This window comes from Myotis nattereri (assembly GCF_964212035.1).
Source record: "Myotis nattereri genome assembly, chromosome: 11".
In the NCBI taxonomy this organism is placed as follows: Eukaryota; Metazoa; Chordata; class Mammalia; order Chiroptera; family Vespertilionidae; genus Myotis; species Myotis nattereri.
In genome coordinates, this window is record NC_138086.1 from 52143425 (window position 1) to 52164275 (window position 20851).

The following is a 20851-nucleotide window of genomic DNA, read 5'->3' on the forward strand; positions in this document are numbered from 1 at the left end:
GTGCAAAACCAAACCAAAACCAAAACGAACACCAGTTGGGTGCCCTCCTGCGTGCATGTTCCTTCTACTGAACAAGAGGCTCCAAGTTAAAATAAGTGCGACTTTTAAATTAAATTAAATTAAATTAAAACAGACGTGAGTCTATCGTCCAGTTCATCCCCCTCCCGGCGCCGCGACGGTCAGGGACGAGACGATGGCTCGGCTGAGGGCGGAGGCAGAAGCGCACGTTTTTTCCCTTTGTAAAGGGAAATGGCCTCCACGGGGGGGCGGGGGGGGGAGGTCACACTATTACTTTTAAATTTTCTAGGGCCAGGCGGCCAATTTTTACCTTCAAGTGTAGGGAGACCTAGGTAAGAAACGCAAGCGCGCACATTCCCTGCCGCTGCGCTTCGGCTTGCAGGCGGCGGAGGAAGGACGCATGCGCGGGGCCGGGTCCTGGCCGCACACGCCTCTGAGAGCGCTCTGCGCAGGCGCGGGCGCAGGTTGCAACAGGGTTCGCATCAGCTGATCCGTCCCCGCGCTGCTCCCGCCCCCTGACTCCGCCGCGACCCTGCTGCAGGCCAGTCGCTCCAGCCCCGCAGCCTGACCGCGCGCTCCGCGACCCTGTCCTCGGGCCCGTCCGCGCCGGAGCAGCTCGGGACAACGCGGCGCCGGTGAGCGACCCCGATGCGCGGCCGCCGGTCCCCTTCCCGAGCGGAGGGAGGAGAGACCGCGGGGAGCTGGGCCCGCCAGGCGACAGGGGCGGAGCGCTGGGCGGTGTGGATGGAGGGGCTGTGCCACCTCCGCCTCCTGCCCTGACCCCGACTCCTGCGGTGGGGACGGGCTGCGGCCCAAGCCCTGGACGCGCTGGGTTGGTTCCTCCTTGTGAGGCCGCGGGTTTTGCCATTTTTGAGTTTTCTTGCACGGTTGGCTGGGTCTTCGTGTTAACCTTTCCGGAGTAGACTGTCTGCTGGGTTTGGTTTTGTTTTGTTTGTGTAGCTTACGGAAGGGATTGGCTTCCTTCGTTATCGCAGAAAGTTACGACCCATTTAAATGGGATGGACTGCTGTACTTTTCTCTCTCTCTTCATACCGAGTCTGAGTTCCATATTGGTTTTCAGTGCATTAAAAGGCTGCGATAAAACCAACAAACAACACTCTGAGCACACGGAAGAGAAGGGGGCTTAGAACCTCTCTGTATGCCAACCAGCCGCCAGGAATAAAAGTGCTTAAAGTCAGAGGGTTCTGAGGACAATTCAGTAAGAAGTGTGGGGATGCCCAGTACCCGACAAGGTCTGGTGTTTGTCCATTAGCCTGGAAACAAACACCTTTCTTTCTTTTCTTTTTTTTAAATTTTATTGACTTCAGAGAGGAAGGGAGAGTAGGGGAGAGACAGGGAGAAACATCAATATCAACGAGGAGAGAGAATCACCGATGGACTGCCTCCTGCACGCCCCACACTGGGGATAGAGCCTGCAACCGCGGAACCTTGACCTCCTGGTTCATAGGTTGAGCTGAGCCATGCCTATGGCATGCAGGCAGGGCAAGCACACCTTTCTGAGGCCGACTCTTCAAGGCCACTGCTAATGAGGCCCAGACAGAGCCACTGGTTTTGCCTTCTGTGTCTTTCTCTCCTAAGACATACCTGTGCCTGGCAAGAATGGATTTGGCTGGGATTGGATGTCATTGAAACAAATCAAGAGAAGATAATGCATTTTTGTAGAAGTCATAAGTTATGTTTTTGAACTTACACATAATAAAAATGGCTTTAAATTTATACTTAATTTTCCCCACATTATTTTTGACACTGTTATGCTAAAATTTTGAAATTGATGTTTTGTGGGGGTAAGTTATAGTCAATATTTGGAATGTTCCTTTCATAATTTTAGCTCTGCCCACTGCTGAATGAGAGAAAAACATGTAGAATTTGGTTTTTGAGTTGTTTTTGTTGCAAGTGTCTAAGTGTTTAAAGCAAAGAACTGTGTGGATGAGAGGGATTGTAAATTTTATTTATCACAAAGAAGCATGAATTTTAAAAGATTGAAAAATACTACTTTTAATTTGCTTGGTGATACCTAATTGTTATCTGCCCAAAGAAACTTTTGCCTTTGGTGCTAATTGGTTTAAAGGTAGTAATGTGTTTGTGTTTTATTCTAAGAACTATGAAGCCCACATTACTTTTCAGAGAAAGTATAGACTTGTTAAATTATAATGTTGTTTGAAAGCCCATTCTCATCACAAGTCTATTTCATAACTAGGGGCCCAGTGCATGAATTCATGCACTTGAAAGAAACTGTGGACCACGAGGCTGCGGTGGGCACAGGGGCAGGTCTTGGCCCATCCTCCGCACCCCCACCCAGCCTCTCCACCATGGCCCGTGGTCCCCTGTCTGCTGGCAACTCCACTCCCGCTGCCACCGCTCCCACATGCTGATGGCGACCCCTCACACCCACTGACAGCGCGGAGAGATTGGGGCCTGCGCCAGCAGCGGTTGTGAGAGGGGCCGGCACCATCAGCAGGTGCAAGCAGTGGCTGCTACCCCGATCACCCAGGAGCAGGGGGAGGTGGAGAATCTCTGAGGGGAGATCGGGGCCAGCAGCTGCTGCTCACACCCACTGATGGTATTGAGCACCAGGTGGGACCACAGCACACGGGAGCAAAGAATTTTCAGTAACCACCAGAGGCTCGCCCTGATGATAGTGACAGGCACCCTGCTTTGGTCTGGCACCCACTCCCTTGCTCCATAAACCCACCACGGCTGATGCCTGCCATGTTCCCCGCATGCCCCCTTGTGGTCAGCGCACATCATAGCAACCGGTTGTCCCGCCATTTGGTCTATTTGCATATTTGGGTTTTATATATATATATAGATATTTTGATAGATAAACACTTTTGGACTCAAGTAAGTGGCTTCATTGTTTCTGACATTACTTTGATTAAATATAATTCTAATTCCCAAAGTAGTCTGTCTGAATGAATATTCCCCTGAAGTTTTCTAAATTAATTAGATTCGTATAAATGTTCCATACAGTTCTTGTGTATACATGTTTTGTGTGTGAAGTTTATTATAAGATTATTCTTTTTCTTTAGACATGGGAAAGTCTTTTTCCCATTTGCCTTTGCATTCAAATAAAGAAGATGCTTACGGTGGAGTCGCATCAACTGAAAACATGAGGAATGGATTGGTTAGTAATGAAGTCCATAATGAAGATGGAAGAAGTGGAGATGTCTCTCAGTTTCCGTATGTGGAATTTACAGGAAGAGATAGTGTCACCTGCCCCACTTGTCAAGGAACAGGAAGAATTCCTAGGGGTATGTGCCCTTTATTTTCTCTTTAAAGAATGATTTCAGCCCTGACTGGTTTGGCTCAGTGGATAGAGCGTCGGCCGGCGGACTGAAAGGTCCCAGGTTAGATTCTGGTCAAGAGCATGTACCTTGGTTGCGGGCACATCCCCAGTAGGGGGTGTACAGGAAGCAGCTGATCGATGTTTCTCTCTCATTGATGCTTCTAACTCTCTATCCCTCCCTTCCTTTCTGTAAAAAATCAATAAAATACATTTTTTTAAAAAAGAATGATTTCAGGCATTGGCAAAAGAGGAACTGCATGAAGAGGGATGGCATATGATGATGAGTCAAATAGGAAAAAAAATATCAGTTTGTGGAATATCATAGAAATCAGAAGGAAATAATTCCCGTGTGCTGTTTTCAGGCTATTTTAGGAGCAATGGCAACAATAGAAATAGTAAAAGTACGTTTGTGCTCTTCCACTATCTGCTTGGTTAGAGTTGATGATGTGACTCTGGAGAAGCCCAGGGGAAGGACAGAGTGGCAGTATAAGGTCTAGCAGAGTCTCTGATAAATGCCTCGGGTTGGGAAAAATTATATTTGAGTTGGCCTTTGAATGTGATGATTTTATCTTTGCAGTGATAGTGACTGAGAATAAAAGGATTATTTTTGTTGAAGGGATTAATGTACCGGACTAGGGGAGGGGAAGATTACCTAGATATGTTTTTGAGGTATGGCCAGTGGGCTTTTTTGGCAGCTGGAAGTGGATAGTGGGAAATCAAGGATGACTCCAAAGGTATATTTTGTCTGAGCAACTGGAAGAATGGACTAGTTATTAGGATAGGGAAAAGGTTTGAAGGTGTATGTCAGGAGAGAGCTCAGGAGCTCCGTTTTAGTTATGTATGTTTGGAGATGCATATTTGACATCTAAGTGGGTATGTGCAATAGGCAGTTATAATGAGGGCCTGGAATTCAAGTGCAACGTGTAGGCTGGAGTCATCAGTACACAGGTGATACTTAAAGCTGAGATGGATGAGAGCGTTATAGGATAGTAAGAAGGTAGGAAAATTTTAGGACAAGTGAAATTGGGAAACTAAACAGACAATTAAACAGCAGTTTGCAGCCACCTAGTAAATCCTATCTTCCCTAAACAAGGACATTTAAGAGTAAATGGTTTGTACTTCTCCCCAACCAGAGGGTAAATAGTATAAATCACTCTACTCAGGGAGACAGATAACAGAAATCCAATTAGTGCCATTTGCTAACCACACCCAAGGACAGACAGGTTAAGAGAATAAATCTCATTCTGGTACTTCCGCATAAAGCTAATGGGTATTCTGCTGATCCTCCCTTAAGGCCTCTCCTAAATGCCCACCCTTTAAAACCTCATGAAAACAAAGGTCCCAGCAGGCCATGCCATTCTCTTCCCCCACAGGCATGAATCTCCTAAACTCTAAGGGACCCCATGAGACTTGCAACCAGGGGAGCAATGGGCTGCAGCAGTTTGTCCCAGGCTAACCCTGAACCTGTCTCCAAGGCCCCCTTTTCTCTTACTTCCCAGTGAGCCAAGGCAGCCTCGCCTAGGTTCTCCAGTAGCTTCTTCTATGCCCTTCCTTGTTTCTAAATGTTTTTTTGCTACCGTCAATAAAGTCTTGCTTGCTCTTCTGCACTTTGTCTCTTGATTGAAATCTTTCCTTTAAGAAGATAAGAACCAAGGTCTTGTAGTCTCACAGGTAACAAGAGCACCAAGTTCAGCAGTATAGGGGGAAAAAAGGAAGAAACCCTAGCACTGAACCCTCGAGCATTGCATTTTGAGATCAGTTACTTGAGAAAGAATTAGCAGACACTGACAGAGCAGCTAGTGTAGAAGGAGGAAATCTGTAGTTGGTGTCCTAGAAGGTAAATATAGAACATATACCAAGGAGAAAAATTGATCAACTGTGTTAAATATTACTGATAGATCAATTAATGTGAGGACTGAGAACTTACCATTGGATTTGGTGATGTAAAGACCAGTGGGGACCTGTAAAGTTTTGGTAGCCTGCAAAAGTATGTATATCGTGTGTAGAGTGGAATCAAGTACATAGGAGGAGCAGTTATATAGTGGGAAGATAGTTTTTGCTTTGAGTTTCACTGTGTAAAAAAGGAGTGAAGTGGTATAGCTAGAGGGGGCTGTGAGGTCAGGAGAGGGATTTTTATAAGATGGAGTGAATAATATTTGCTAATGAGAATGATGCACAGAGAAAGCATTGATAATGCAGGAGCCAGGACAATTAGACCTAGTGCAGAGGGCTACTCTTAGTAATAGAAGAGAAGTTAGAATGTGTGGACACGGCAGTAGATAGTTTAGATGGATGTGGTGGTGGGAGCTTGCGAAAGTTCTCTTCTGTTTGCTACATTCTGTGCTCAGAGTGAGTATGGGGAAGAAGATATTGGATGTTTCAAAAAAAGTTAAAGTTATGAAATGGTGGTCTTGGTATATCAGGTTGAGAGTGTGAACTTAAGGAAATTAGTGTGATTGTTGGCATCATTAAGGGCTACTTGAGATTAGTGATCTAAAATCAGACCAGTGAGTATAGTTGGATATTTTTCTCTCTCACATTTAACTGTGGCTATAGGCACAGTAGCTAAAGGGTTGGTTTTAACCAGGATTGTAGTTTAGCTAAATGAATAACAAGATGCAATATGTATATATACACAAAGATGCAATATGTATATATACACAAAGAGACATATATACATAATAAATATATATTTATATGTGGGTGTGTTGGGGGTAGTGTAAATGAGGGGAGGATTATTGAGGGGTCAGGAAGGAATAATTGAAGCATTATGGAAAGCTTTGAAAGAGAATTTAACTTTGGTGCTTTAATGGCTAATACAAAGATCCAAGTTGGGTAATTTCTGAAGATTTTGAGAGCAGTTTACTAAAGGAATGTGATGAGAACCACATGGTATTTTGGTCTCTCCAAACCAGACTTTGTTGAGCAGTCACTACATTTTTAATTAACCATGTTAATAAATTTTTAAACTTCTTTAACTCTTAGGGCAAGAAAACCAGCTGGTGGCATTGATTCCATATAGTGATCAGAGATTAAGGCCAAGAAGGACGTAAGTGATTTATACTAGTAAGAAAGTGGCAAATTGTTTTGCTGTGGGGGTTTTGTTTTGTTTTTTGTTTTGCTTTTTTGGTTTTTTTTTTGTTTTTTGCTTTTCAAATTATCTATACTAATAAAAGGGTAATATGCTAATTAGACTGGGTTGACCGACATCTTCCCGTCGCCCTGCCTTCCTTCCGGACAAAGCCACAGTGGCGGGGGCTGAGGCAGAGGCAGCTAGGGTCAATTAGGCCAGCAGGGGAGAGCAGTTAGGGGCGATCAGGCCAGCAGGGGAGGACAGTTAGTGGCAATTAGGCCGGCAGGGGAGAGCAGTTAGGAGCAATCAGACTGGCAGGCAGAGGTGTTAGGGGCAATTAGGCCAGCAGGCAGGCGAGCAGTTAGGAGCCAGCAGTCCCGGATTGCAAGAGGGATGTCCGACTGCCAGTTTCCCTCAAGGATCGGGCCTAAACCGGCAGTCGGACATCCCCCAAGAGGTCCTAGATTGGAGAGGGTGCAAGCTGTGCTGAGGGACCCAAACCCCCGTGCACGAATTTCATGCACCAGGCCTCTACTATATAATAATTACTCTGGTTAACACTATTAAAAGGGAAAAATGCTATCAGGTTGTTAAGTAATGCTCTCATATGCTTTTGTGTCATCAAAAAAAAAAAAAAAAAAAAAAGATTCCTGGTTGGGGTAAGGTCTTGAAAGCAGCATAGTATCTGAATCTTCTCAAGTCCATTTATTAAAACAGACAAACTTAAAATAATAGTAAGAAACACACATAGAGAAAACATGTTTATTTTTTAAAAATGAGTGTTCCCACTAGCCACAGGATAAAAATGGGTATTCAAACCTTGATGACAGCAAGGACTTAACATGTTGAGCAGCTGTGTAGAAATTGTGAATGGAAGCAAATAGAGAGTTCCTAAGAGTCCTAATGCCACTGATACCCAAAGCAAATACCTATAAGAAGAGGATCCCACTCAGAGAACTTTCAGCAAATACCTTTGAGAATAACCTGTTAAAATGGGAGTGCTCCTCATGCTCCAGCGTGGAGAGAGTGTGAAAAAGACCACAGGAATCCAGCAAGGGACCATGAAAAGATTAGAGAGAACTGGACCATCCTAAGCCTTCAAAGACCTGAGGGAAACTGGATAAAAACTCTTACAAAAAGGACAAGCACATCCTAAGAAGAACCTGCTGGGGGTAGAATCCAGTTTCCACAGGGCAAGAATATGGATAAAGGGGAGAAAAGATTCAGCACCTAGGGAAATAATCTCAGAACTATAGAAGTAGATATTCATACTGGCCATCTTTTAATACCTTTTATAACAACAGAGAATGGCTATAAACTTGAGGTGAAATTGATAAGCCGTGTTGATATCACATTGTTTTAAGAGCGTCAGAGGTGGTTATTGATGAGTAGTCACTTTAGGGAAACACAGTGGCAAAATTCACATGTGAAAATTCTGCTTTAGGGAATTCAGGAGGAAGTCCTGAAATCTATATTTTTAAAGCTCCCTGTCTTGATTTTAATGTGCAGCCCAGTTTGGGAATCACTGCAGTGATGTTATATCTGTAATAAGCCTGAAATCCCAGTCTCCAATAAGGTAAACACCAGTACATCTTATAAAGAGAACATTTCAGCACTTAGTAGACTCAGACCCAAGCCTACTCAATACTTTTATAATGTAAAAAGTTGATAAAATACATCTTATACAGCTAGCATAATAGGGGGGAAATTCCAGTTGAAATGTATCCTCTCTAAATGTTTCATTGTGTAATTTTTGGTGGACATATATTTAAATACTCCATTTTCTTTTTCAGAAAACTGTATGTGATGGCTTCTGTGTTTGTCTGTCTGCTGATTTCTGGATTGGCTGTGTTTTTCCTTTTCCCTCGCTCTATCGACGTGAAATACATTGGTGTCAAATCAGCATACGTCGGTTATGATGATGAAAAGCGTACAATATATTTAAATATCACAGTAAGTAAAAATTTATATTAATAATAGATTACTTCATTCCTTTATGATGTTAATTAGAACCTTTGTCCTTGTTGAGAGGTTAAATGTGAAGCTCGCTGGTCAGTTTGCTTTCTGTGTGTCTACAGTATTGACCTTCTCTCATTTCTGTTTCTGCTGAAAGTGGTGAATAATAAATACGGTCAGTTGTGTATGCAGAATCATTTAGCATTTGAAAATGCCTTTAGGAGGATAAATGAATTAAACAATTAATTGCTACCAAAAAATATATTTATAATCTGTTTACTTTTCAACATTTGTTTCTGAATTTGAGACAGTTGTGAATTAGAATAAAAAAAGTTGGACCTAGTGTTACCTAAGTATAGAAGTGGTGCACCTTTATCTTTTTTCCAACCAAACAGACTTACACCTTTTCCATTTTTTCTCCATGGTGACCTGGTAGAAATTTCTATTTGTTTATAAGCTAAAATACCAATTTCTTTTAAACAAAATTTATTTAAAGTACTGCTATATGGCCATATTTGTATTTATTAGAATAAGAAATAACTTTATTAACATTTAGTAAACATTTAGATGAAATTTAAAAATTATTTTTATTGAATTTTTGCTAATGCCACAAATACCTTTTCTAACATTCTAGGCCTGTACCATCTCTGGGTCTTTTTTTTTTTTTACATTATTGTAGCATATTCAATACATTGGACTCACATAAAACCAAAGAATTGGTTCATTTGATATTCTTTGACATTTTTGTTAAAACTTTTATTCTAATAATGAAGCATGGCACAACTAAAGTCATTTTTATTAGTTTGAATACATCTTCCTTTTGCTTATTTTCAGATAACTTACACATTTTCTGCCTCCTTTCTTTTGTAGAACACACTAAATATAACAAACAATAACTATTATGCTGTTGAAGTTGAAAACATCACTGCACAAGTTCAGTTTTCAAAAACAGTTATTGGAAAGTCACGTTTAAACAACATAACAAACATTGGCCCACTGGATATGAGACAGGTAAGCTTCAGTCATGAAATATTTTGAATAAGTTAAAGGAGTCTCAGCTTTATTGTACTACCTTGAGGGAGGTGGGGATTTCCTCAAAAACTTGACTTTGAAATATGCCCTGTCTATAATAATAAAAGCGTAATATGCTAATTAGACCGGACAGCCGAACGACCTTCCGGATGTCCTTCTGGATGACCTTCTGGATAAAGCTGGGGCTGCTAGGGCCGAGGCAAGCCGCTGTGGCTGCGAAGGCCGAGCCCCTTGCACGAATTTCGTGCATCGGGCCTCTAGTGAATATATAAGAGTAAATCTTAGCATCAGACTCATAAAGGGAGAGATTTCTGAACTCTTTGAAGTTATGAAATGTATCTGAAATGTTTGATTATTGATCCTATTCTCTCTGTTTATTTTTATTTTTTTGCCTTTCAGATTGATTACACAGTACCTACTATCATAGCAGAGGAAATGAGTTACATGTAGTAAGTTCTGACTTTTATTTTCTCTCGTTAAATTATAAAGTATGAAGTAAATATGTATATATTTTATCTCCCATAATCTTAGCAGTCACAAGATCACATTTTGGAATGTTCCTTCTGGCTTCTGCTCATCTCTATTTTTCTCTTCTCCCTTTTCAACATACATGACATTTATGGCAGTATCTGATTTTTTTTTTCATAATTAAGATCATATATACCATGTCACTTTATGTTTATTATTTTAAAATCATATTCTCCTATATTCTATTATTTGTTGATGTTTTATTATAGGAAGATTAATAATGCTAATATAGTCAAGCCTCATTTCTCAAATGTCTCTCATCTCGAACAATTCTGTTCTCAACCCAGTTCACAGAAAAAAAAAATCTGGGTCAAAATGAACCAAACTTTGGTTTTCAATGTTTATGCTGATACCTCAGCATGACAAAAAGTCTCTCTCAGGCAACTGGGAGAGAATGCTTTTTTTGCTGGCTAAATCAACCATTAGTACAATTTTAACACATTGTTTGCGGGTAGTTTTTATCGCGCGCTAACAGGTGGCGCAGGCCATTTTTGCTAATTTTTTTGCGCAAATGGCAGCGTTCAGTAAAATTACGATAACTTTAGTTTATTTATACGTTACCCGCATTCTACCGCTAGTCTATAAAAAACGTATCCCACGTCTATAAAATACGTGTCCCGCGCTCTACTACCAGTCAACGTAAAATGTATAAATACGTTTCCCGCATACAGTGTGTTAAAACATAAGAAGGTCCTCAAAAGTGCTAATGGCCATAGCAGGTTTGGCTCAGTGGATAGAATGTTGGCCTGTGGACTAAAGAGTTCCTGATTCCATTCCAGTCAAGAGCATATGCCTGGGAAGCAGGCTCAATCCCAGTAGAGGGCGTGCAAATCAATGGTGTTTCCGTCCCTCTCCCTTCCTATCTAAAAATCAATAAAAACATTAGGAAAGGGTCAGAGCATGCATGAGAGGTCAACGGGGGAAATGGAGACATATGTCATACTTTCAACAATAAAGAATTTAAATTAAAAAAATTAAAATAAAAAATAATAAAATATATAATGACATTGATGTTTTAGGAAAAGAAGGTAAAGTTCTTAAAAAAATGGGGAAAATAAAAAGAGTGCTAGTGTTGCTAACGGTATGAAAGAAACAATGATTACAGGCTATTGAAGAGGTAGAAAAACTGCTGTTGATTTGGATAAATGAAAAGCCATTAGCCAGTGATAGCATCTCAGAGGCAGTGATATATGAACAAGCAAAGACACTGCATGCTGACCTGAATGACACCCCTGGACCAAGTGCTGAAAGTGATTCCTTTAAGGCTAGTAAGGGGTGGTTTGATAAGTTTAAGAAATACAGTGTTTATTTAAGATTAAATAGTACATTAGACATGTACTCTATGTAAGAAAGGTTAAAATGGAATCATTTGGGGGTCTGGAATGGATTCAATTTACATTATTTCTAATAGGAAAAAATGATTTGGGTTTTCAAAAAAATCGCTTGTGGAAGAAATTAAGTTCAAACCGATGTTCCACTGTAATGTGTAATGCTCTGTTGTTTTCATATTCTAAAGCTTATAAATTGGTTCTAAATGATTATTAACTCTTGCTAAGTAAAACAGTGATAAATTTTTATCCTCTATCAGCCTGATATAAAATTTCTGAACTACAAACTGATTAGTGAAATTTCAAAAGTTGAAAAGTAAAAGTAGGGAGAGAGACAAAATGGCAGCAGAATAGGCAGATGTGTCCTGAGCCTTGTCATGCAGCAGATTGAGGGAGCAACTAAATCGAATAACATCCACCCTGAATTGGCAAAGTGAACACAGCTGGTGAGACAATTCGCAGCCGGAAAGGGCAGAGGGCGCCTAGAGAACAGTACAATCAGGGATCTGGGCTGGAGAGGTGGAAGACCTCCAAGCCTGGAGGGTCGGAAGGAAGCCGTACGGCACCAAGGCCATGTCCCTTTGGACAGGTGTAACATCTTTCTTCTTATCCACTCATCCTCTTTCGACTTCATCTATACTGAACTGAGGCCCTCCCCATATTCATCCAATTCCTTAACCTTACTTTCTGTATATAAGCCCGGCCTCTACAGATTCTGCCCCCACCCTCCTTTCTGGCTGTTTGGTGTTTGCATTTTTTGGTTTATCTGTTTGTTCAGTGGTGTTTTCTCCCCATATATATTTTTTTCCTTTTTCTTCTTATTCTTTTTCTTTTCTCTGTTACCATTTTTTCTCTCCTTGATATCATTTGTGCTCTTTTCTCTCCCCCAATTCTCTTTTCTCTGGTGGTCACTAATAGTGGGGTTATCAGTGTCATGAGTACATTCGTGTTTTGTTGCCTTTGTGTTGGGTTTTGTGTCTTGCATTTTCTCCTGTTTGGTCAATGTGGTAGAGAGCGAGCCACATAACCAGACACCCAGAGAGGAGACTCCATTCACGAACAGGTCAATAACACTCCAGATCCAACTACAGAGGCAAGAAGATGGCGTCAGTGAGGGAGAGAGTGTGAGTGAGTGAGGGAACAAAAGGGGTGTCTGTGTGTGTGTACGTGAGTGAGGGGCAGTTGGACCCTGCAGGACTGTTACAAACAGTCCCGGGGTGGCCTGCTCTACTGCAGAGGCCGTGCCTTCTTGAAGGGGAGAGCTGCTGTGATTGGGAACCCAGCCTCACCTCCACCCAGGGTGCCCTCAGACACCACCCAGGGTCTACAGCCACCCCCACCAAGGACCTGCTGCCTCAGCTGTGGTCCTATGGTCACCGAGACTTCAGCCACCCTGGCTACGGGCTCCTGTGAGTTCTGAGGCGCACTTCCCTCTGGCCAGTCCAATGCTCTGGCCTAGAGCACCACAACTACACTAGTAGCAGCCGTGCAAGCATCCCACCTCCATCTAAGGAGCATCAGCATGCGAGCAGCCCACCCTTGTCCGAGGAGCAGAAGCAGCATGAGCATCCTGTTGCCGTCCAAGGAGCAGCAGCCACGTGAGCAGCCTGCCCCCGCCAGACAGAGGAGCCACCACTGCTGCGAGCATCTGCGCAAGCAGCACACAGCAGAGGAGCCACTGCCAACTGAGGAGTAGCTACTGCCATGACTGCCCGAGGAGAAGCCGCCACCCAAGGAGCTTCAACTGCCTGAAGAGCAGCCCCCGCATGACTCGACACCTAGATACTTCGGTGAGAATGGGGAAACAAAGAAACCCCCAAAGGAAAGGAGGAATTGCGAAAAAGGAGCTAAGTGAAATGGAAGCATGCAATATGTCAGACAAAGAATTCAGCATAAAGGTTATACAGTTCATAAACCAGATGGATGAAAAAAATAAACAACTTATGTAAGAATCAAGAGGAAATAAAGAGTGATACAGCTGCAATAAAAAAAAAAAACAACACTATGGAAAGTTTCAACAGTAGACTAGGAGAAGGGGAGGACCGAATTAGCGAATTAGAAGACGGAAGCAAAACACACCCAAACTGAACCTCAGTTGGAAAAAAATATTAAAAAACAGGAGGAGAGCCTAAGGGAGCTTTGGGACAACATGAAACGAAGCAACATACAAATAATAGGAGTACCATAACAACAGAAAGAGGAACAATGGTTAGAAAACCTTTTTGAAGAAATAATGTCAGAAAACTTCCCTGATTTGGGGAAGAAAAAAGTCACACAAGCACAGAGAATCCCAAGTGAGATGAACCTAAAAAGACCCCCACCAAGACACATCGTAATTATGATGGCAAACATTCAGGACAAAGAGAGAATCTTAAAGGCTGCAAGAGAGAAACAGAAAGTTACATAAAAGGGATCTCCCATTAGATTATCAAGTGATTTCTCAACATAAATCTTAGCAAATCGGATCCAGCAGTACATCAGAAAGATCATACACCATGACCAAGTAGGATTTGTCCCGGGGATGCAAGGATAGTACAATATCCGCAAATCAATAAAAATGATACATCACATAAACAAATTGAGAGATAAAAATCACATGGTCATATCAATTGATGCAGAAAAAGCATTTGACAAAATCCAACACCCATTTTTTATAAAAACCCTCAGCGAAGTGGGAATAGAGGGATCATACCTCAACATAATAAAAGCCATATATGACAAACCCACAGCCAACATCATATTCAATGGACAAAAACTAACACCATTTCCCCTAAGAACAGGAATAAGACAGGGATGCCCACTTTCACCACTCCTGTTCCACATAGTACTGGAAGTGCTAGCCATAACAATTAGACAAGAAGAAGGAATAAAGGGTATCCAAATTGGAAAAGAAGATGTAAAACTGTCATTCGCAGATGACATGACACTGTACATACAAAATCCTAGACTCCATCAAAAACTATTAGACTTAATAAATGAATTCAGCTATGTAGCAGGATACAAAATTAACGCCCAGAAATCTATGGCATTTTTATATACCAATAGTGAACTTACAGGAAGAGAGATTTAAAAAAAACAATCCCATTTATCATTTCACCAAACAAATTAAGATACCTAGGAATAAACTAAAGAGGTAAAAGACTTGTACTCGGAGAACTTCAGGACACTGAAAAAAGAGATAGAGGAAGATGTAAACAGATGGAAGAACAGACTGTGTTCATGGATTGGTAGAATCAGCATCATTAAAATGTTCATACTATTCAAAGCAATTTATAGATTCAGTGCACTCCCCATTAAAATACCAATGGCATATTTCATAGACCTAGAATGAACTCTTCAAAAATTCATCTGGAATAAAAAAAAGACCCCAAATAGCTGCAGCAATCTTGAGAAAGAAGAACAAAGTAGGAGGTTTCTCAATACCAGATATCAAGCTATATTACAGAGCCACTGTTCTCAAAACTGCCTGGTACTGGCACAAGAATAGACATAGACCAACAGAATAGAATAGAGAACCCAGAAACCACTATGCTCAATATTTTACAAAGGATGCAAAGAGCACACAATGGAGTCAAGACAGTCTCTTCAACAAAAGATGTTCAGAAAATTGGACAGATACATGCAAAAAAAAAATGAAACTAGACCACCAACTTACACCATACACAGAAATAAACTCAAAATGGATAAAGGACTTAAGTGTAAGACGGGAAACCATAAAAATCTTAGAGGAATCCATAGGCAACAAAATCTCAGGCATATGCCAAAGCATTATCTTCACCAATACAGCTCAGGGCAATGGAAACTAAAAAGAAAATAAACAAATAGGACTATATCAAAATAAAAAGCTGCTGCACAGCAAAGGAAACTGTCAACAAAAGAACAAGAAAGCCCACTGCATGGGAGAATATATTTGCCAATGTTATCCCCGATAAGGGTTTAATCTCCAAAATTTATAGGGAACTCATACAACTTAACAAAAGGAAGATAACAACCTAATAAAAAAATGGGCAACAGACCTAAATAGATACTTATCGAAAGAGGACATACAGAAGGCCAAGAGACATGTGAAAACATGCTCAAAGTCACTAATCATCCGAGAGATGCAAATCAAAACAACAATGTGGTACCATCTCACACCTGTCAGAATGGCTATCATCAACAAATGACAAGTGCTGGTGAGGATGTGGAGAAAAAGGAACCCTCGTGTACTGCTGGTGGGGATGCAGACTGGTGCAGCCACTGTGGAGAACAGTATGGAGTTTCCTCAAAAAACTAAAAGTGGAACTTCCATTTGACCCAGTAATCCCACTTCTAGGACTACATCCCAAGAAACCAGAAATACCAATCAGAAAGGATATCACCCCTATGTTCATAGCAGCACAATTTATAGTAGCTAAGATTTGGAAACAGCTTAAGTGCCCATCAGCAGATGAGTGGATTAAAAACCTGTGGTACATCTACTCAAAGGAATACTACGCTGCTGTAAAAAAGAAAAGAACTCCTACCATTTGCAACAGCATGGATGGGCCTGGAGAGCATTATGCTAAACAAAATAAGTCAGTCGGAGAAAGATGAATATCACATGATCTCACTCATTTGTGGAATGTAATGAACAACATAAACTGATTAACAGAAACAGATCCAGAGACAGAAAAGCATCGATCAGACCGTCAAACCTCAGAGGGAAGGTAGAGGAGGGTGAAGGTAAAGGGGAGAGATCAACCAAAGAACTTGTTGTATGCATGCATATAAGCCTAACCAATGGACACCAACACCAGGGGGGGTGAGGGCATGAGTGGGGGCAATGGGAGGATAAGCACACATATGTAATACCTTAATCAATAAAAAAATAATTATTTTTAAAAAGTAAATGTAAATTGCCCTGGCCAAAGTGGTTCAGTTGGTTGAGCGTCATCCATTCACTGAAAGATCACCTGTTCCATTCGCAGTCAGGGTACATACCCAGTTTTCAGATTTGATCCTGGTCTGGGAGGCAACCAATTGTTGTTTCTCACATCAATGTTTCTCTCTTTCTCTCTCTCTCTGGCTCTCCTTCTCTCTCCCTTCCTCTCTCTCTTAAATCAATAAAAACATTTTAAAAAGTGAAAGTAAGTTGTGGCCCATGTTAAAACAGCTCTACAACTGCTATAGTAAGAAAGCATATTTGTTTATAGAATAAGAAGGCATGAAAATATTAATCATTATATGAGATAGAGGAAATGATCAACCAATACTGCTTATTATATCTTAATAGTATCACTTAGCTTTAACATAGAAAGAATTGTAATTAAACTTTTACATTTATGTCATAGGTATCATGTGTTCACATTGTTTTTTCTCTTTAACAGTGACTTCTGTACACTGCCATCCATCAAAGTGCATAACATAGTTCTCATGATGCAGTGAGTATGAATTTTTTGAAAGAGACATTTCTTTGTTTAAATTTCAGATTCATAACATTGGCTTAGAGCAGCGATTTTCTACTGGTGTACTCTGAGGATTTTTAAAGCATGCAATACCTGACTAGTCAGGGACACTGACCTCTTTTCTCTTAGATTGTCAAATACAAAAAAATGACAACAGTCAACACAATATAGCCTTCTAGTGTGAATGCCCTGTCACGAACCATAAGTATATAGGTCACATAATAGAGTTGCATCTTATTGGTCATGTTGCATAATAAGTTTGCATCTGACTTACTTTGAAGCAAAAAGGGTAGGTAATCACTATTATGTTATTTATTTGTAAATCAAAAATATACCCTTTTTTTGATCAGCAAATAAGTTTTTGGTCTGTTTCAGAATTTTAGTAATTAGGTTATGTGTGCCTTGAATTGAACAGGGTTGAAAATCACTGACTTGGAGCATACGCAGCATTTTTACAATGCCATCTCATTTGGGTGTTATGTCTTACAAGAGTGCTCTGATGTCAAATAACTATTATCCCATGTTACAAATGAGGAAATGGGAGCTCAAGAAGTATTAGTACAGGATCACATGCTGCTGAATAGTGAACCTGGACCTTGCAAGACCTCAGGAAAATGTCAGGGGTTGGACAGAGGGGAGGACTGAACTTAGCATCCAATTCCTTGCTCTCTTTGGTAAATGATCATTAGTGTTAGTGGGGAGAAATAATGTTACTGGTTTGTATATTGGGTGTTACCCTAAGCCAGTGGTCGGCAAACTGCAGCTCCCAAGCCACATGCGGCTCTTTGGCCCCTTGAGTGTGGCCACGAAGTTTCAATCGCACTGTACGTGCACGCCCACACGTGGTATTTTGTGGAAGAACCACACTCAAGGGGCCGCAGTTTGCCGACCAATGCCCTAAGCTGTTAAAACATTGTAGGTTATTGGTTTGGAATTTGGGCCATGAACCTAACATTTGATGAACCCTTTTTCTATAACTGTATGACTTTTAATAATATAATGAACTTATGCTATATTTTTAACTAAAGATAGGTGTTTTGAAAAAAAATACATTTGTTGTATATAATTATTTGGATAGGGCTTGCTCAGGCAGCATTTCTGTTGTCTGTTGGGAAAATATTCCCTAAGAGACCCATGTCCAGAATATGAAGCTATCATCAGTCAAATAATCTCTCTCTGGAGAGAATTTTAATGTATAAAAGTATTCTCAATTGAGAAAACTTTTTTATATGTAACTATTCAATGTTTCCCCGCATTTATTTTATTTTTAGAGTCACTGTGACAACAACATACTTTGGACACTCTGAACAGATATCCCAGGAGAGGTACCAGTACGTCGACTGTGGAAGGAACACGACTTACCAGCTGGGGCAGTCTGAGTACCTGAATGTCCTTCAGCCACAACAGTGAAAGCTGGACGAGATGCTGCTAGAGAAGAAGAAACAGTATTGATTTTTTTTTTTTTAATCCTCACCTGAGGATATTTTTCTATTGATTTTTAGAAAGAGTCGGAGGGGGAGAGACACAGAGAAACATCCATGTTTAGAGAGACATGGGGTCGGGGATTGAGCCTGCAACTGAGGTATGTGCCCTTGACCGACACTTCGTCTACTGAGCCAAACTGGCCAGGGCCCTATTGATATCTTTTAAACTCTGAAGGATGAGGGACTTACTTTGATAGGGGATCATACATTGAACAACCTAAATTTTACACTACTCTGTATTTACACTATTCTATACAGCTAAAAGTATGTGGACTTGCAAGTCTCTGCAGCTCTCTACTCCCAAGTACATGATATTGGTACCAGGATCTTTACTTAAATCTAAGGTTATTGATTGGTTTTCTTCTCCCCCTACCCCTTCACCCCCACTCCCCAAAGGTGGAAACTGAGACTCCCTACAGTAAAATAAATATTTAAGGTTCATAGCTCCAATCACTACTGAAAACATAAGTTTGGTGATTAACATAATTCAAGAAACTTTATTTCTGAAAGTTTTTATAGACTTATTACTGGTTGCTTATTCTTTATGAAAGACTTTTAAGGAATAACCTTTTTTCCTGTTTTCTAATTCCCATTGCTACAAGGAAGTATTTCATCTATATGATATCGGATTTCATTACTTTTAGCTAAACATTTTTAGTTTTTCATTTGTTGAAATTCTACTCATTTGCATTTTTTGTCCATCTTATTTCAAGCCAGTGCTTGAATAACACTTACAAATAAACCAAAATAATCTTTGCAAAATTCTATACCTAAAATTTTTAAAGTCTCTAAATGTTTCACTTGTCTTTTCATTTTAATTATAATTTTGTGAAATTTTGGTATAATCTTCAAACATAATTAATGTATAATATTGTAAATAAACTGCATGGCTTTTATACAGCTTTAATGTCAAGTGATACAAATTCAAAAGAAAGTAAGATATTCATAAAAATAAAATAGAAAATGAAATTCAGAAACCTATAGAATGTGGATATATTTCCATTTACATATTAGATTAGGCATAAAATAAATTTTAAATAAAATATTTTGATGCTCCATTTTTTTAATATTGCTTTTCATACTAAAAATTGTGAAGACACTTTTCATAACTATTAGGTACCCAAATTATCAATTTTATGGATGCTTTGAGGTAGAAATTTCTTTGGTTAAAATTATCCAAGAAATCTTGTCATTGAATGAAAGTGGCTATATCAAAATAAAATCTATATCATGCTTTTAAATATTTAATCACTTTGCACATAACATGGATATCATGCCTCTAGCAGTTACATTTTTAAGGTTTTCTATTTTTGGTTTGAATTTTATTTAAAATTGTTTTCAACTGTAAATTATTGACTTATTCACTTTGTTGTTTTATGCTTTCAATACCACTTACCAACTGGGCTTTTTGCCTTTTTACTTACTAAGGTCTAAGTACCTTTTAAATACATACCACTGAGTGTAGGGACTGACTATGCTATTCAAAAAAAGGGGGAGGGGGTGGCTTGATTAGTATCTTTCTGTTGCCTCCTTACAGGAATAAGGCTCCCCTGGCCACCTCCCCCAAAATGTCTAACTTAAGTCTGAAACATAATTATTAAACAGTCTGACTCAATTCTGAAACATGTTGTATTAAGTTATTTCTATTAATAACTCAATACTGAATTTATTATTTACTTATTAATAATTATTATGAAGCCCTCCTTTCTAACTACTTATCTTCCCTTAATTTATTGCTAACTTAATCCAGTGTTACTGCTAAAATCAGCTCTTCACATTTATTATGGAATTCTGGTCAAACCCAATCTTTTAAGTTTTTTCCTTAGTTTTTGACTACTCCCATTCTTGAAATCCCACACTTCTCTAGTGTATTGATTCTATTTATATTTTTCAAATCATTGTCATTTCATTTTCCCTCATTCTCTTCTGACATCTTTTAATGAGTATTATCTAGACCCTGAGTCTTTCACCTCATAATTTCTACTCCTGTGACTTCAACAATGCAATCATTTATATCAGATCTTCCAAATCTGTTTCCACATGCCTGATCGATTACCCATCTAGTTTCCCATGTAGCTAGTGACTTAGAGATACTAATATTTCAGTGACTATGTGTAAAACCAAACAATGTTTTACAAAATCTTACTTTTTGTTTTGTTCTCATCTTGTCCTCATATCCTGTTTCCTTCAAAATCACATTCATTTCTTCAGAATCATCTTCTACAAAAATCAATCCTAATTGATTTTCTTGCTTTGTATCTTTTAACCTTGGAAAATTATATAGTGTAAATTAAATGGATTTTTTTGTTGATTTGTGGTTCTAAAATTCTTTTGGATTCATAGTATCGAATGAAGAGGCGGGAAAGTGAGGGAACATTTGCTTTTTATTAATTTAGTTTTGAATATTTTTTTTCTATTTAAAAACTTATTATACCTACTTTCTGTGAGTTTAAGTCAGAAAAAAAAACCCCTAGAATTTAAAGTAAGTATTTTTTAAAAAGGTAGTGGAGAAATAAAGATCACCTATGACTACTTTCAGAGTGGGTTAAGTAACTACCAGAATAAGCCTAAAACAGCCGGCTATAAATTAATATTAATAACACTACAGAAACACATTCTGGTAAGGCCGAATTATAGCCATTTTTAAAAAATCTGGGAAGAATAAATGAGGCTTATCTTTTCTTAGGTCATTGTCCGAT

The 20851-nt window shown here is 39.7% G+C and overlaps 1 protein-coding gene across 1 annotated transcript; it reads left to right on the forward strand.

The window, feature by feature from the left end:
- The first annotated feature begins 468 nt into the window (after positions 1–468).
- TMEM106B (transmembrane protein 106B) lies at positions 469–19771 on the forward strand. The gene is made up of 8 exons (XM_081101883.1): positions 469–653; positions 3069–3290; positions 6311–6374; positions 8192–8351; positions 9225–9365; positions 9786–9835; positions 16591–16644; positions 17940–19771. The coding sequence occupies exons 2-8, from the start codon at positions 3071–3073 to the stop codon at positions 18076–18078; spliced, it is 828 nt and encodes a 275-aa protein (XP_080958009.1). The 5' UTR covers positions 469–653; positions 3069–3070; the 3' UTR covers positions 18079–19771.
- The last annotated feature ends 1080 nt before the right edge of the window (positions 19772–20851 follow it).

Excerpts from the sequence above, each read along its gene's own strand:
- TMEM106B (XM_081101883.1), top strand. The coding sequence starts at position 3,071 with ATGGGAAAGTCTTTTTCCCATTTGCCTTTGCATTCAAATAAAGAAGAT. Across the intron at positions 8,352-9,224 it reads CAATATATTTAAATATCACA|AACACACTAAATATAACAAA; the intron begins GTAAGTAAAAAT and ends TTTCTTTTGTAG. Across the intron at positions 9,366-9,785 it reads GCCCACTGGATATGAGACAG|ATTGATTACACAGTACCTAC; the intron begins GTAAGCTTCAGT and ends TTTGCCTTTCAG.